We start from the raw sequence: 17,120 nt of genomic DNA, 5'->3' as shown, positions 1-17,120 counted from the left end.
GCAGAACCTCGCGTTGGGTGCGTGTGTGTATGAAATGGTTAAATGTGAGGGAGAATGTGCTCGGGAGTCAGGCCCAGGCACAGCACCACTGCTCGCTGATGACATGACCTTGGGCCAGTTCTTAACTTCTCTGTGCTTTTCTCATTTTTAAAATGGGGCTGTGACTACCTACCTTGTAGGGTCATTGGGATAACTGAGACAATGTATTTGAGACAGAGGGGTACCTGGCACATATTAAGTGCATAACCTGTGGGGTCCATTACTCTTACCTGACTGTAAGCGCCAGACTTGATTGTGTTACTGTCTATTCCAGGGTCTCACACCGGTCCTGGCTCAGCAATGGTGAATTAATGAATAAGGGACAAAGGGCTAACTTAAAATTCTGGGTGAAACCATCTGTCAGATACCATGTTCCATAATTAACATCAATGCGTAGTCATTTCTAAGTGAGAATTAGATCCAGTAAAGAATTGGGAAAAATAAATCCAGACCATACACCAAGAATGCCCTCTTTAGGAGAGAAGGGATAATAAAACCGTGTTGCTAAGGTAAGATCCGACCCACTCGATGTGATGTCTGCAGGGGCTGAAACCAAGCTCTTGGCTCTAGTAGCAAATGCTGAAACTCCAGCTGCTCAGCCAGGGCCCACACAGCAAGTTCTCATTAATTCCTTGTTGACAAGACCTTTCTGTGTACGTGCTCATTACCCTCTCTTTAGGAAGCCAATGTAAGACTGACGAGACCCTACCAGTGTCTTTCACACCCCCCAAGAAATGACAAAAGTGACTTTGCAGTCAAAGAATGTGGGTTTCAAATCATTTGCTTTGCTACTTACTAGCTATGCGGCTTTGACTGTTATTTCACCCCTCTGAGCCTCCGCTTCCAACTGTAAAATGGGGTTAATGGCTCAGTCCCAGGGTTCCAAGTATAGCAGAGGACGGTGCCTCGTCCCCACTCACATGCTCATCTTCATCCAAGCTCCTCCCTTTGCTCACAGGGCTCTTTGCCCTTTTCCCGTCCTGCTATGCTACAGACAAAAATCCACCATCCTTGAGGGCCAGCCGAAGGATTCAGAGCTCTACCTCACAGCCTAGCAACCAGACATTTTGTTACCGACTTCCATTCTCTGACACAGTAAGGGAGAAGGGAAGAAAGACAACAGTGTATGGGATTTTTGTTTGTTTTTTTATTTAGACATGGAATTTTCTTCCTTTTCATATAACTTATCTAATTAAAATATTCATCTTGGTAGTTACCACAAAAAAGTAACATAGAAAATTGTATTTACATTTTGGGACCAAAATACAAATGAAGAGCAGGACGATACCTTGCTCCTTTCCCTCCCCCTTCCCGGAAAGAAAGAGAAAGCCCCAAAGAAACTGCTCATTACACCAACAATCACAAAGGGTTAATTTGTAATTTGGTGATTTGTATGTAGTGTAGCACAGAAAAAAAAATTGCACAAGTTTTCACAAATGAGACCAAAGGTTCGACATCTGCATCTGTTCTGCAGCCATTTCTATGACCTAGGTGACAGGGTTGGTTAGAAATTCGGCTTTTCCTCTACCCTCCTTTCTCTTCTCACCAAGTCCCACCCTGAGGCAGACACTCTTGGAGGAAGAGGGTGAGTCCTGGCTCTATGCAATCAGGGTGATCCAAAAGTCCTTATGGTACTGATGTTGGCATGAACAAATATGTGTCTTTTTCTCCCTCCCTGCTTCAAGATGCCTAATAAAGGAAACTGAATCATACACAACTGAATCTGAATATGAAAACTGGTTTCAATGACAAAGACATGAACACACAGCTAAGAGACAAGTTCAAGGTCGTGGATACTTCGAGGAAGCTATTCTAGGCAATAGGTACCTGGCACCTGACCCAGATGCTCATTTGGTTTTAGGTAAGAGGCTTCCTAATATCAGAGTTGGGTGAGCAGGCTAGGTAGGGGGTAGGCGTGGAATGGTAATACAAATAATCAAGAGAAGTAATGCTTTATCCATTAAAAAGTACAGCAAATTAAAACACAGCAATACTTATATGTCCGGTCGCGGCAGGCACCCCCAGAGAAACGCTCACTGAACAGGGCAGCTCTTGCTGCACAGACTTCCTGCACTGCTCCGGAACCTGCAGTTACCTCACTGAGGCCTCGAGGCTGGTTAAAAACTGTGGGCTCCATATTCTGGGCTCTGAGTGAGCTTGTTGGGGGGCCTGACGGCCAAGCTCCTCAGGCTGTCACACTAATCACGCCCTCAGTCTACTTATCAGGTTTCGTCAGGACGGGCACCTACTTCCACCTGGATCACAGCCAGGTGGGTTCCTACTAGATCAGTGCTCTTCACAGCCAAGAAGAGCACGGATACTGTCGTCCGAGTCCTCAGCTTGCTTCTACGTGCACTGGCAAGTGAGCGCCTCCCTTCCCAAACCAGATGCATGGCCTTGCAGTTCTCCCCCATCCTGACGCCGCAGCTCACACACTTTCATTACCTTGGCCCTTCCCTCCCAATTCTGGCTTAAAAAAGCTTCGGCTGCAAAGTTCTCTACAAAACATAGCAAATTGTTGTGCTCTTCCAGTCACATGATCTTACCTTTTAAAGGAAGCAAAAACAAAACCAATTTCCAACATAGCATTACAACTTTTAAAAGCATTCACTTCTAGTAGTAATTCACAGGGATCAAGAGATTAAAGTGCTGGCTTTTAAAACTCTGAAGTTGTATTGTGGGGGGGCGGGGGGGAGCGCAACCAAAAGCCCTGCCATGTATTTGTACTTTTTCCTCCATGCTAGTGGGAGAAGGAAAAATAGGGAAGGAAAAAACCCTACAATTTTGAATCAAAAACTGGAAATTGTAAAAATGCTGGGTTTCTGTGCAAATGGATCTCCCAAGGTTCTGTGTCCTCTAGTCAGTCACAAAAAAAACGGGGGACGGGAGGGGCATGGGGGGAAGACTGGCAAAAAGGATGGGGGAAAGACTCTAGACCTTTACAAATAACTTCCCTTAATAAATACTATTTAATGAGTAAGAAAGAGATGCACCTGCACAGGGACGCAAAGCGACACTGAGCAGGGTCTCAGAGGTGAGGGGTCTAAGCTGAACACTTCTGTCTGCACGCTGAGGCTCCCCTCTAGGACAGGCAGCCCGGGCCCCACTCCATGCCCTCCATGGGGCAGGCAGCACACAGGCCCCGGGGATGCCCAGTCCTCCCTCTGGACCAGAGTCCACTCAGGAGAGGTGAACTGGGACAGGGGAATGGCTTTCACTAGGCTTCTGTCTAACAAAGGACCCTAAAAATAACAGGCTAAGTGTGTGGTAGAGGACAAAAACAAAAACAAAAAACCTGGGGGTAATATAAATACAATCTGGGGGCAACATTTATTAATTAAAAACTATGTCTTATAGTTTACAAAGAAGCTAATTAACAACAAAAGTATAATTGACCTTAAAATCCTCAGTGAGACTGAGGCTTCACATCTTCTTCAGAATTCTGAAGTGTTCTCCAGGCAGGGAGGCAGTGGCTGAGGCTCACAGCTTCACAGGTGCAACACCTGCAAACTGCAGGATTCAGAGACCAGAGGCTCCATAAAGCAAAAGCCTCCGGTCTCCTTTGGAAGTTCCATTCCCCAACCCCCACTGTCCTTGTATTCTCACCCCCAAATTCTATCCCCAAGGCAAGTCCTCAGTTTATCGTCGGGAGAATCTGTTCTTGAAAGCTTTAATCGTCTTAGCCATCATTGGGGCAATTTCTGTGAAAAGAGAAATAAGGCCGTTGTTTCAGATCTGTGGCAGTTTAGAAACACACCACTAGTGGTTTACTCAAAGCCAAGGTCTTGCCACACTCTTGGCTCTGCACCCCCAGACAAATGGATGGAAGCAGGGTCTGCTAACACCACAGTAAAAGCGGCAGCACACAGCTAACACTTGCTGAGCCCCTGCCAGGCCTGGAACAATGACTATCTCTAATTCTAACAACCTCACCAAGACTCAGAGGCCAGCCAACTTGCCCCTGGTTGAACAGTAAGTGGCGGAACCGGAACTCAATCCTTGCCAGACTCTAAAGGCCATGCTGAGCCATAACTGAATTCTGCCTCACCAATATCCAAACTAGCAAAAACCACCCCTCTTCCTACCCCCGTCTCTCCAAGGTAGCAACAGGTCTCAGACGACCTAACTACAAATACCACGGACAGAAGGAGGGCTAGCTTGCTCTCTTGACTGGTTAATCTGACACAGCCAAGCTTAAGCCAGGACTCTGTCTCTCCATGGGCTCTGAAGGGAGTACAGAATCATGTTTTTCTTAAGGTAGGACTCCTCCTGAGAATATTGGGGATAGTGTCAAGATGAATGTTCACTATGATCATTATTTAAAAGGTAAATAATGTGCTCTGGAAGTCCTCACAAAAGGGGTAACATTCCATTCAATAACGAATTGATATGCGAGCTTAAAAAACAACACGATAAAATGTGCATTATGCCCAAAGCAGGGAAAGAAGGCACTGACATTCAGACGTGCAAGACGCCATACATACGCTACACCCAATACACAACATGTGATGCAGTGGCAGTGACACTACAGGGGTTCGAATACGAGTTCTGCAATATCTGAGCAGGAATACTCACTCTTCACAGTCGGTTTCCTAGGATCATAGCAAACAGTGCTGCTGACCACGGGCGCCAGGTGGGCACTGCTGGTGCTCGGGCCGTCATAGGCCGGCTCCTCAGGGCTGGCGTTAAAGCTGTTGCTGCTGCCAGTGCTGGAGAGAGCGTGGCTGCTTCCTGTGGGGTACGGGGCTGGCTTAATCCTGGAACACAGGACAAAGTTGGTTAGTCACGAGCATGAGATATCCGCCCACAGCACCAATGGCCTGACTCTGTCTGGCCTTTCTGAGAAGACTCAGTTTTGTGGTTTTGACCAGTGAACGCTAGTACGCGTGACTCTGGTGATTGCTCTGTGATGACAGTGTCAGCCCGTCAGAATGAATGATAAGCTCAACTAACTTTGCACTGCTTAGGTGTAAACCTGCATGGTGAAAATGCCCACGGGACTTAAATAATGTAGTCCTCACAGTAAAGCCCATTTTGTTTAAATGGGAAAGGGAACACATAAGTATTTCCCAGAAGCCAGGCCCTGTTCTTCATTTAATCTTGAGCCTCTGAGAGGCAAGAATAATTATCCAGCCCGCCCTGCAGTCAAGGACACTGAGGCTCAGGGAGGTCAAGTGCTGGGCTGCTCAGGTCGGCCTCCAGAGCCCACTCCGCAAGGCTGTGCTTTCACCCCTCAAATGAACCGCTGCCTGCCCTTGGGCTGCCTTTTCAGGGTGAGTGGCAAGCCCTTGGACTCTCTTCCCTGAGCACGCAGAGCTCATACTTGATTTTCTCGGGCACAGCTGCTCCTCCTGTTCCAAACTTCTCCTGCCTCCTTCGAACATCACGAGGTGGCTTGGCCACCGAGTTCACAAAGGCCATCTTTGCTTGTCGGCCTGTGGGGGAATACGGAGATTAACACCTGCCTTTCTGAGCAGAGATGCTACTGTTAGGTTAATAATCTACATTATTAAGAGATGAAGACTTTCCCAGTATCCCCAAAGCTAAGCATGCATCAGCTCTGAAGAAACCCCCACCCCTGCCCCAATTCTGTACATGCAGGAGATGTAGGGGCCACAGGCCCTGCCTCCATCAGCCAGGCCCCCAAGGCCCCGCTGTGGACCAGAGCACAGCGCTCACTATTTAGCCAGCCCCCGCCCCCCACCTTTGGGCTTATTGGCATGTGCAGATCGGATATTCTTTGTCAGCAATCGTAGCCGCTGCTCTCGCGCATCCTGAAGCCGCAGGTACATCTCCCGCCATGACTCATACTCTTCTGGCCTTTCTTCCTTAAAGTCTCGATGACAGTGAATTTTCCATAATTGATCTGTTTCTTCAATTAACACCTAAAACCAGAACCAGGACTTCCTTTATATGTGAGCACTCTTACACATCTCTTTTTTACCCTCATCACTTAGGGGTGACCACTTTCCTAATGATTTTTGGGTCTGCATAGTAGTGTTACATTAAAATACCCTAGTTCTAGGGGAAAAAAATCAAATCACTAAATTAAAAAACAAGTTAAGTGGGAGGCACTGTACTAGCTGCTTCTGGAGGGTTGTGGGGCTAGGATACAAGACAACACAAAATTAGTTTAAGAGAAGTCTTTTCCTTTAGAAAAAGGGCAAAACCAGGCTGAAGACAAATCTGGGCATTTCCCGAGCACTGAACTGTAATGGCAAGGGGGCCACCTAAGAAGGATGACATGCTATAGGTATCCTTGGAATTAGAGAAACAGCTAATGCAACCAAATGAGTATGTCCCAGCACGATGCAAAGGATTTTTGGGTAGATCTGAATATCTCTAGGAGACACCCAGCTATCTGTACTCTTTTAAAAATTCACCAGACACCCGAGAGTCAACACAAACCTCTGTCCCCGCTCTGGATCCCAGGGGCTGTGCTGCCAGAATTCTCCCTTCACCTCTGACTCAGCAAGCTCAAGGGAGGTGTGGGAAGTTTTCCTACACCCTGTGAATCCCACCTTGATTCTAGCCCAAGAAGCCCCCTTACGATGCTCACTTATGCCAAACGCAAACCAAATATGCCCAGAACAGTGATCCGACCACTGGCTGATTCACAGAGACAAAGCTTTTCTGGAGACACGAGCCAGAAAACGGCCCTCTTCCCACCCAAACAGGACACTCACGTGATTATATTCCTCTATACGATACAGCTGTTCAGGCGTACACCTCTCCAAAACAGGTTCAAGAACAGAATATGGGACGCCTCCCACTTCAAAGATTGCTGTAGAGAATCAAAGGTAAAAACGCTGAGTAGCAGCCAAGCCACCCAGTAATCAGGTCCCAAAGCCACAACATGCGTGAGACCAAGAGTGGGGCATGGGACTTACAGTCGATGTTGTTTTTAAGGACCCGGATGCACTGCTGGTGCAAGGTCATCATTTTGGGGAGATAGGCACACTTGGAACCAGAATACACCTGCATCTTAGAATTCATTCTCCGTCCAGTAAATCCAGCTTCTTCCTCTTCCTGGGGTGAAGAGTGTGCTACAGCGCAAGAGAAACAAGAATGTAAGTTATAAAAGGCGCTCAGCTCTACAGTGAAAACTCTCCTTCCACCTCACTCCTCAGCCTCCCAGTTCCCTTTCTCAAAGGCAACCAATGTTACAACTGCTTGTGTATCCTTCCAGAGATAAAAATAAGCCAGTATGTATTTTATTCCCTTTTAAACAATCACATACTCACTACTGTCATTGTTTTTTTCCATTTGCCACATTTTAGAAATCATTCCTTGTCAGTACATAGACTTTCCACCCTTTTTACAGTTGTGTAGGATGCCACTGTGTGGATGAACCATGATTTATCTGTTAGTCTCTTGCTGGGAAGCACTTATGTGGCTTCTAATTCTTTTGCTGTTAAAACTAAACTTTTTTTTAAAAGCTCATGTAGAATATATAAAGGACCGCTAATAACAGCAGCAGCTGATTTAGTGAACTCTTACTATGTGGCAAAACCCAGAGCTAAAAGCTTTACCAGCGTGATCACGTTTCATACACTTAACAGCCCTATGAACCAGAGCTGGGATTCAATCCCAAGACATCCAACTCCAGAGCCTATGCGATTAGGAAATGGACCAAAATCTGATGACAGATCATGAATGAATTTTTTCAATCTTTCTTTCCATTTAAAAAAAACAGATACAGAAAATTACCTTTTCGCTTTGGTTGGAAGGGCAGCAAGTCGAGGGAAGGAAGTGGCCGGTAATTGGCCTGTAGCATAGGTAAGGGGAGGTCTGGCAACACTGGCAATGCTTCAGTGGGGACCTGCAGGGATGAAACCAGGGACTGGAGAGCCCTTTTCTACACGCACAGCCTCCCATCCTACAGCCCGTTCCCAGCAGGTTGACTAGGCGGTAAAGGCACAGGCTGGAGGAGGGGCGGCAGTCACGTCTGCCACAACCTACAACCTAAGTCAGGAAATACGCAGAGATGGACCGCTCAGGAAAATACTTTTCCTGGGTGCTCCCAGCCCTGGCTGCTGGAGGGGCCTGGAGGAAATTACTTCAAACTGAAATTCAACAGGCCACATAAACGGCAGCCAAGCCAAACAGCAGCAGGGTGGATCCCGGGGGCTTCGCAGAGCCCAATGCGCTCAAGGGGGAGCCACCAAGGGGCCGAAGGGGTTACCTTTCTCGGCTTGGCTGAATCGGCTCCGGCAGGCTGAAGCTTCTCTGACTTGTTTTCGGTCACCTTAGGTGATTTCTGAACTACGTCCAAATTTTTACTAGTGACTTTCGAATCATTTTTTTTAAGTCCTTTTTCTCCAACGGTCGCAGCTGAGGTTTTCACAATCTTTTTCTTTTTCTTGCGGGGCTGGTCATAGCTGAGGTATGACTCAAAAGACATGGTGGGCTGCTCGAATTCATCGTCCATATCGGCCTCCTCAACTTTGGGGAGGGAGCCCACTGACTTCCTATCTGAATGGGCAGTTTTCATTTTCCTTTCTTGAGTCTTTAAGTTGTTAGAAACCTTCTCTTTCGCCTTGGACAGCAGGTCTCCTGCCCCCTTTCCTATGTCTAAGCTGTCTAGACTTTGCTTGTTTTTGTCTGATTTGGTTTTCTCTGAGTCTTTGTGCTTTTGCTTTTTAAGGTGGTTGTCCGAAGCAATTTCCAAGGGGGATAAAAACTTCTTGGTGCTGCCCTCTCTTTCCTTCTCTTTCTTGACACCACTAGAGGGTGGTTTCTCCTTTGTGCCATCCCCTGAGACAGGCCTCCGGTTTTCCTCTTTGGAGATGGCCTTGTGGGATTTCTCTCTGCTCAAAGACGACTTCTCATCGGCCCTGGCATCCACTGGACGTTTTTCTTTATGGGAAGACCTGGGCTCCTTGTTCTGACTTCCAACCCCTTTCCCCTGGGGCTCACCGAACTGTCGTTCCTGACTGAAGCCCAGTCTGTCCTGAAAGGCATTACTGGGACCTTTTCCAGGCTTCTGGTGTGGGACAAAGGGCTCGTGGTCCTCCTCCGGGGACCTGCAACGGTCCACCAACATCTGATGTGGGCTGGCAGACGACGGAGGGGACTGAACATGGCCGTAATCGGAAGATTCATGGTCTGAAGAGTAAACTGGGGAAACCCTGTGGCCCCTCTTTCTCTCGTCTCTCCTCTCCTGACTGTGAGACGCTTTGTGAGGTCTCTCGAGCTCTGCGAGTTTTCTGTGTTTCTTCTGTCTGTGGTCAGGACTGTACGGCTGGCTGCCGGAGGCTTTCCAGTTTTCTTGGTAGTCCGCGTCCTCCTCCTTCTGACCAGCATCCTTGGGGCGCTTTCGGGAATTGCTCTTCTCAAAGTCCTGTTCATCAGGCTCTGTGTTTCTAAATAAAAGAAAAAGCCAATAAAGCAAGTTATAAATCTCAGTGTGATTCTTGTTCAGAGGACAAAGTCACAGAACCTGAGCTCACAAAAGAGCTGGAGAGAATGCAGAGTTAGAAACAAGGTCTTGGGAAGAAGGTAAATGTGTCCTGTTCCAAGACACTCAACTAAGTTTTAAAACTGGGAAAACTCAAATATTCAATAAATGGAAAATGACGAGCTTAACAGGATACAAAGACGATCAAATTATCTTGTAGAAACATGAAAATGCTTAAAAATTTTCTCAACATGGGGACATATTTAAGCTGTTACATAAAAAAGAGGCTGTTCTATACAGTTTGTTCACAACTATATAAAAAACCTTTTTGAAAAGGTTAGAAAGAAACACACCAAAACGTTAATAATACTTATCTTTGGATGGTAGAATTACAAGAAATTTTGATTCTTATTTCTATTTTTAAATATTTTCTAATATTCTATAATGATCATGGATTATTTTATAATCGAGACAAAATAAATATTTTAAATAAGAAGACAAAGAAGGAATAATAAAGAAAATCTTTTCTGTCTTAAACCCTCCAAATGTCAGATTTAACCATGAAATTGAAAAAACCTACAGAGTAATGTTCTTACCGTTCCACAGGAACCAATTTTTTCCACTGGGCCACGAGGTCCCTGGCAAAGCTTCCAACGTGCTCGTGTTTTCGTAAGCTATTTACTGTTTTTCCAACACCGGTCTCCTATAAATTTGACAAAGGAATTGTTGGAGGGCTATGGAAACAGGCTCACAATTTTCAAAGAAATCAGCCTCCTGCTACCAACAAACCAATACTTCCTTCCTAAAATATACCCTCAAGTCTCAGTACAAAATTACTTTGTTTCTATACTCTGAACCTCTAATGACACACAGTATCAAAGCATATCAGGTTCAGAGGAGGAAAATATGGAATTAAAAAACTTCTAGAACTTTACAATAACCAGAGTGACGACGGCAGGTATCAGGCACTGAGCGAAGTAGGAGCTTTGCGCACAGTATCAGAATCAATCTTTACAACACTGTGAGGCAGGAATCTGCCCCATTTTACATAGAAGGAACAGCCTAAGGTCACCAGAACTTGGATTTGAAACCAGGACTAGTCGACGCCAAAGCCAATGTTCTTTTCATTTCTAGAAAAAAGTTCTGAGATACAATTCACGTAACATAAAATTCATCACCATTTTAACCATTTGAAAGTTCAGTGGTTTCCAGAACACTCACAATACTGTACAACCATCACCCCTATCTAATTCTAGAACATTTCCATCACCCTAGAAAAAAACCTGTTTCTCCCAACTGCTCCCCACCCCCACCCCTTGACAACCACTAATCTACTTTCTGTCTGGGGATCTGCCTATTCTGGACATTTCATATAAATGGAATCATTCAATATATGGCCTTGTGTCTGGTTTCTTTCACATCCAAAGCCCATGTGTGCTCTTTATCTTTCTGTACATTCTCTCCCAGTGGGAAGGGGATGGGATATAGTTTCATATAATACCTAAAGTTACACAGTTCTTACCGCAAGAATGTCTACTGTAATAGGCAAAGTGGAGAGTTTCTTCAAATATTTCAATAGCTGCAGAGAGAATAAAATAAACATTAATTCCTATAAGTTCACTGGAACAAATGAGAATAATATCTGGTGGTTAAATACTTACTCAGAGCTAGGTGTTGTACAGTAATAAGTACGGTTATTATCCCTATTTTACAAGTGTGAAAACAGGCTCAGAAAAGGTAAGTTACTTGCCCCAGGACGCAAGTAGGGCAGGATTTACTCAGGTCTGTGGCTTTAGGTTCCCTGCTTTCACCCATTGTGCTACACCACGGGGAAATGAGATTCAGAGAAGAGAATCAAATCTACCAACTTTTTAAGAAAAGTCATCAACAACTATCATTTTGCCCGTTTTGAGAGAGAATTTCTGAGAAAGGTGTCAATTTTAGGGAAGTTATTCATGGACCTGGCACAGAAGAAAGCAAAGAGAGGAGATCTCAATAGGAAAAGGGCATCATGTTTCCAGGAAGGGTCAGCAGTTGAACAGAACCGTTTTTGGGATACAACGGCAAGCCAAGACCAATTTCAAGCTGTCAGAATCAGAGCTTTGCCGTTAATGGTGAACACAAAATGTCTGGGTAGATTAGAAAAGCAATCTGGGTTTGGCCACATTTCCTTTCTGTAGTCCCTAAAACTAGGTCAAAATCAGGATAGCACTGCTGTTAAGACAGAGTTCCGGAGTCAGAGACAGTCTTCAATTTGGCTCTGTCACCTCCTGGCCAGGTGACATTGGGCAAGTCAGGAACCTCTCTGAACCTCACTTACTTCAGCTGCAAAACAGGAACTGGATCCTGTTTCCACTTCACAAGCTGTGACGATTCACTGAGACGCTATCCCAAAGACATGGAAAGGCCTGTATACCTATGGACTGATACTAAACTCAGAGTCCATTTTGTGTGATTGTCTTTACCTGTCTGCTAATGATATCAGTCATAATAATAGTTATACTTGTTAAAAAAAAAATGATTCACTGAGACAAACCAATGTGCAGTCCTTAGCCACGGTGCCTAGAATGCTATAAAAGCTCAATAAATGTGTATTGCTAATCGTTTCATTCCTCAACGGACAGATCTTTAAATGACTACTCCTGACCCTCGACCAGATAATCCTTAGCCAATTCCTACTTGCTCCATTTCTACCAAAAGTCACGACTGGCCATGCCTTTCCTAGGAAATGTTTTCCTGCATGTAAACATACTACCATTTAAGGAGCACTGCAAAGTACAAGTAGTTCAAAATAGGTAACTGTGATTACCTTTACGTCAAATGTTAGATAACAAGGTCTGTTTTTTCCATGTGTGGCCCAGGGTATAATTAGTGTGACACACTGCTATTAGGTGGAGCAGTAAGTGTGTTTTTCTGGTCATTCTACTTCAATATTGACTGAGTATGGTCACTAGGCACAGCAACGGGATCACAAATGATACTATTGTTTGACTAGCAACAAATGAGGAGCCAAGTGGTCTATCTGGGAGTTTCGCCTTCATAGCTGAGTGAAAATTATCCTCCACTTCAAATTTGATCACCATCATGCAACTCAGGAGAATGTATGTGAATTTCTTGTCACCCAGGCTATGGATACAAAGATAATGCCAATTCCTTTCCTAAAGGAAACTTCAGAATCATTGAAAAGGTTAAAACCAGGCTGTCACCCCTACTGATATATAAATGGAAGGCATTTATATACCATCTACTATGTCGGCTACTTTGCTAAGTTCTCCCGTGCTACCTCATTTCATCCTCACTGACCACCTCTATAAAGTGGGTATTATTCACCCTGTTTTACAGTTATTTAAGCCGAGCTCGGTGAGGTGAGATAACCTGCCTCACGAGCTAGTAAGTCAATTGTGTCTGCCACAGTATGTACTGCAAGGCCAGGAGACACATCCAACCTAACACTGTCCTTAGAAACTAGGAAGAGAAAAGAGAGCTGTAGCTCACGTGCCTCTCAGCATACCCCAAAGCCAAAGAGTGCCTCCACAGTATTCCGTTGTTAGACAGTCTAGAGGCCACAGTGTGAAGGAGATCTCCACGGGGACAAAGGATCCTCAGGACCTCTACGAAGCCAACATTAAGGATGGAGCCTGAAGTCACTTTGAAAATCTCAAAGCCTAGCACTAACCGGAGGAGTAAATGCTGCCTTTCTGCTTTGCTTTGGGTTAGTCGGGACGACTTAAAAGCAGACAAAACAAAAACTCTGGAGATTTTCAAAATGATTTAGCTCAACATAAGATAAAAAGGGCTTCAGAGCCTCTCTGTTTTCAATGATGTTCAAGAAAAAACAGCAGTAACAAGGTAAAAGCACTTTGGACATCCTCAGGTAGATGGAAACTTGCTGTTATCAAACCAACAGACCAATTGTAGAGTTTGCAAGAACTGATAACAGCTCATTGAGAAATGTCAAACATTTGCACAATGCATGCTTAGGAATTTCAGTTGTCCTTTGCACACTCCTTCAACCCAAAGAGCAGAAGATGTTCATAATGGTGATCCCATTCTCCACTTGCCATCGGACTGTGTTCTGCGTAATTTTCACATTCAAACGTAACACAGGACAGGTAACTTCACCAGCCATGAAAATTGTTTCCAATTAAATAGTAGGAACCAAGTGACCCTGGCCTCCGCCTGATACCTTTCCCCCAAGTAAGCCTGGGTTTCAGATGGACTTAAAGCGAAAACAGTTTCAGTTAAACACCAATGTTTAATGCCAGAAAATCCATGAACATAGGTGTGGAATCCACCCTTTGTTTAATGATGGTTTGAAATCAGGATTTAGTTGCAAATTCAATACTCCTATATAATCATCTTGCAATTTCAAGAACAACCTGTGGGAGCTTGTTGGGTTAACAGAAGGTTGAGGAGAAGGCCAGCGTGCCAGCTTGCAGTTTTCTCCCTGCAGTTAGCTCATTTCTGAATGCCAACTACTGTGCCCTTTGCAGCAATGATCTCCCAACATTTTCTCATCGTCTTAATGCTCACTTCATAATGCAAAGCTGGAAGTTCAGGGTGATTTTTCTATCTGGGAAGAGAAAGCCTAAATACTCACAAAAACTACTAATAGTTCAAGCAGGATGAGAAGGCAAACAAACGTTTTTCCCAATTGGAAATTTCATGCACATCAACTACTAGAAAAGCTACTTCAAATTTTAAATCCTAATGGAAGAACAACTGTAGATACTACATGGTGCATTTTTTCCAACCTGAAAACAAGATCAAATTAGGGCTGGGGGTGGATTTACATAATACTGTTTTAAGCTTTTAAAGATCAGTTACAAACCTACAGTGTTTAGGAAAACAAACTCGTATTCAGAAATAATGGCCATTTATTAGCTGTCCACAAAGGGTTATTGTAAAAAGAAACTTGTAAATATGCCTGGCCACTAGGTAATGAAGCCGCAATAGAAAATATAACACAAAACAATTGAAAGCATTTAAGTTTTCAGATTGAAAACTAAAATGGCTTCCTAAAGAAGTGGATCTTTGAGCTAGGTATGAATGAAAAGAGTTAAAAAGTGGCCTGATGGTGAGATGCTGTGTGCAGCTTTTAGAAATGGAGGGGGGAAAAAATCTCACCTATGACAAGCAGGGGACAAGATGAAGAGAAAGGGGCCCTTCAAGAAAACTGTGAAGAGTGATGATTAGTATCTACTGAGCACTTCCCATGAGCCTGATGCTTCTGCCTTTTAGTTCCATCTTCAGAACAAGCGGGTGAGGAAACAGGTTCACCTCCCCTTGGTCCATGGCTGGTAAATGGATTAGAACCCCAATCTCACCACCACTTTATCTTAACTGCCTCCTCGATTATTTCCTTTTCTCAAAACGCACTCGGGGACTCAGAGATCCCACTCTTAGAACTGTATGTACATGTTAGCTAGAATGCTGACAGAGAATGTCAGACACCTTGGGTGTTTTCATCTGTGTATTTCAATTAAAAAACACCTAACATCCACCCTTCTCCCAGACACCAATAAGCGGGGTAACAAAAAGTCGGAGAGAGAGAAGAACGCATTTAACTTAAAACAGTTTAGAAAACAAAACTAGCTGAGTACAATTAAAAACGGTTGCAAACCACTCGCTGCAAAATGAGAAACGGTAGCTCTTACCTTTTTTCAAGGCCAGAAGGAAATCTACCTGCAACTGCTAACCTCTCTGTTTTCCCCTAACTACAACCTCAGTTTTTGGGCGTATTTTTGGGCACAGCTAGGTGACGTGCGTGAGGCTTATTTTGTCTTGTTTTGAAAGGGAATTACTGAGAAAGCGAAAAGGTCCATGTTCTAACATCAAGCCGGAAAGCAATAAAAACGTCTCTTAGAGACGCAGGGACCACACACCGAGTCTAGACTCCATCACGCACAGGCAGAATCACCTCCTCCCCACGAACAAACATCAAAAGACACTAAGAAATCAGAAACACTTCACAGGGAGAGGCGGAGAGGGCCGGAGTTAACTCCAGGCGAGCTCTCCCGACAGGAAACAGCTGGCCCCAAACGCCCAGGGAGGCTCCTGGAGCCAGGTCGGCACGCGGTGCCCACAGAGCGCGCCCCTGCCCGCCGAGAGCCCGCGGGAACCCAGGCCCGGGCCCCGGGCGCAGGGAGGCCCCGGGCCACCGAGGCTCGACGTACGGGGTCCCACGGCCTGGGCCGCGGACTCCCCGGCGCCCGGCTGCGAGCGCGGCGGGGCCTGGCTCCGGGTCCGAGCCCCGCGCCCCGGCGGGCCGGGAGGGGGCCGCGCCCGGGCCCGCGACCGTTACGGGGCCGCGCCGCGCCCAACGCCCGCCTCGCCCCCCGCTGCCCACTCGCTCACCTTCTTCGGGTCCGGGTTCGCAGTCAGGCGCGCCTGCAGCTTCTCCACAACTTGGAGCGCCGACTCCGCCGCCATCGCTGTCACTGGCGCGGCCTCCTCGCCGGAACTGGGCTCGCGTCGCGTCCTCGGGCCGCAGCTCCGCCCTCCGTGCATCCCCGGCGGAGACGGAAGCGGGACTGGCCCCTTCCGGGCCTCGGCGGGGTGGGGGAGCGCGGGGCGCGGGGCGCGGGGACCGGGCCGGCTGCAGGCCCCGCCCCCAGGGTGGGGGACCCGGTCCCCAGCGCCGCTCGGCGGCCGCGCGCACCGAGAGAGGCCCGCTTGGTCCCGGCGCGCTGGCCCCGCGCTGGCCACTCCGGGGCCTTCTGGCCCTTGGTGTGCGGAGCGGGGCCAAAGCCTGGAAGACCTCTCCGGTGTCTACGGTAGTCAAGACGGAATAAGGCCACAGCGCCAGAACCTGGCTTTATAAACCCTATTCCTCCACCCGGGGGGCTGTGAGCCACGCCCTAATTAGCACCTGTGGTTCCGGAGTTGGTCCTCCGCTCAGGGAATCAACAGGGATTAACGATAGCGACCACCCTGGGTTGGGCGCACTAAGAGTTGGTGGTTGAGCTATCTTAATTTCACCCTAGATACAGCTTCATGAAACGACTTATATTATCCCCACTTTACAGACGAGGAAACCGAGGCTCAGGAAGACCAAATTAACTTGCATGTGATCACATAACAGGAAGAGGTGAATTGGAATATAAATAGTCTAAGGTCCACTGTGAGCACACACCTCTGAATAGATAGGTCGAGGATTTGAGCCCAGAGAAAGGGATGTGTGAAAAGTCAAACAGCTTAGCTACATGAGGGAATAAATAGCCCGTGTGTCTCTCACTTTCCCCAAAATCAGTGTCTGGTACATAGGTACCAACTAAATATTTCTTGAATGAATGAATGAATGAATGAATGTTTCCTCTGAAGCAGTAGGCCCTGCCTGAATCAGACCAGTCCAAGACACCATCCTTGAGGGCATTTACTTTCATCCTACAAGTACTAAATTTTACTATTACTATTATTACCACTAAAAAGAACAATTAAACAGTAGAAAACAGACCTAAAATACCAGCATTGATTACATCTCCTTTGGGTAGATCAGGTTAGATCCTAGTCAAATCTGAGCAGCAACTTGGCAATGTACCTGACCAGACTCTTCCAGGTGCCAGATCTGGAAAAAGAAAATATAAGCTGTTTCTTCAAATGTGCTTTTATACACTCACTATGCTAAGAAGCCCTCCTTGCACTGTCCCCACCCCTCTGCCTGGTGCCCCTCCTGCTGCAA

The 17,120-nt window shown here is 46.1% G+C and overlaps 1 protein-coding gene across 2 annotated transcripts; it reads right to left on the bottom strand.

Annotated features, from left to right (window-relative positions):
* Window positions 1-1,166: 1,166 nt before the first annotated feature.
* ELOA (elongin A) lies at window positions 1,167-15,989 on the bottom strand. Of its 2 annotated transcripts, XM_033115673.1 has the most exons (12): window positions 15,797-15,989; window positions 10,962-11,018; window positions 10,036-10,142; window positions 8,225-9,404; window positions 7,750-7,861; window positions 6,930-7,085; window positions 6,726-6,823; window positions 5,744-5,924; window positions 5,363-5,474; window positions 4,615-4,796; window positions 3,646-3,740; window positions 1,167-3,549 (listed from the first exon to the last, which is right to left on the bottom strand). In XM_033115673.1, exons 1-11 carry the CDS (start codon window positions 15,947-15,949, stop codon window positions 3,679-3,681), a joined length of 2,400 nt encoding a protein of 799 aa, XP_032971564.1. In that variant the 5' UTR covers window positions 15,950-15,989; the 3' UTR covers window positions 1,167-3,549; window positions 3,646-3,678. The 2 variants fall into 2 exon arrangements, with proteins under 2 accessions (XP_032971564.1, XP_032971563.1); XM_033115672.1 differs by having other exon boundaries at window positions 1,167-3,740.
* Between the last annotated feature and the right edge of the window lie 1,131 nt (window positions 15,990-17,120).

Source organism: Rhinolophus ferrumequinum, chromosome 9 (assembly GCF_004115265.2).
Source record: "Rhinolophus ferrumequinum isolate MPI-CBG mRhiFer1 chromosome 9, mRhiFer1_v1.p, whole genome shotgun sequence".
Lineage (NCBI taxonomy): Eukaryota > Metazoa > Chordata > Mammalia > Chiroptera > Rhinolophidae > Rhinolophus > Rhinolophus ferrumequinum.
This window is presented reverse-complemented; position numbering and strand designations above follow the sequence as displayed.

Bases quoted from the DNA above. Each gene is read 5' to 3' on its own strand.
- ELOA (XM_033115672.1), bottom strand. From the start codon at position 15,949: ATGCACGGAGGGCGGAGCTGCGGCCCGAGGACGCGACGCGAGCCCAGT. The intron at 11,019-15,796 runs GTGAGCGAGTGG...TTCTCTCTGCAG, and splicing joins CGAACCCGGACCCGAAGAAG to CTATTGAAATATTTGAAGAA. The intron at 5,475-5,743 runs GTGGGGGGCGGG...ATTCCCCCACAG, and splicing joins ACATGCCAATAAGCCCAAAG to GCCGACAAGCAAAGATGGCC.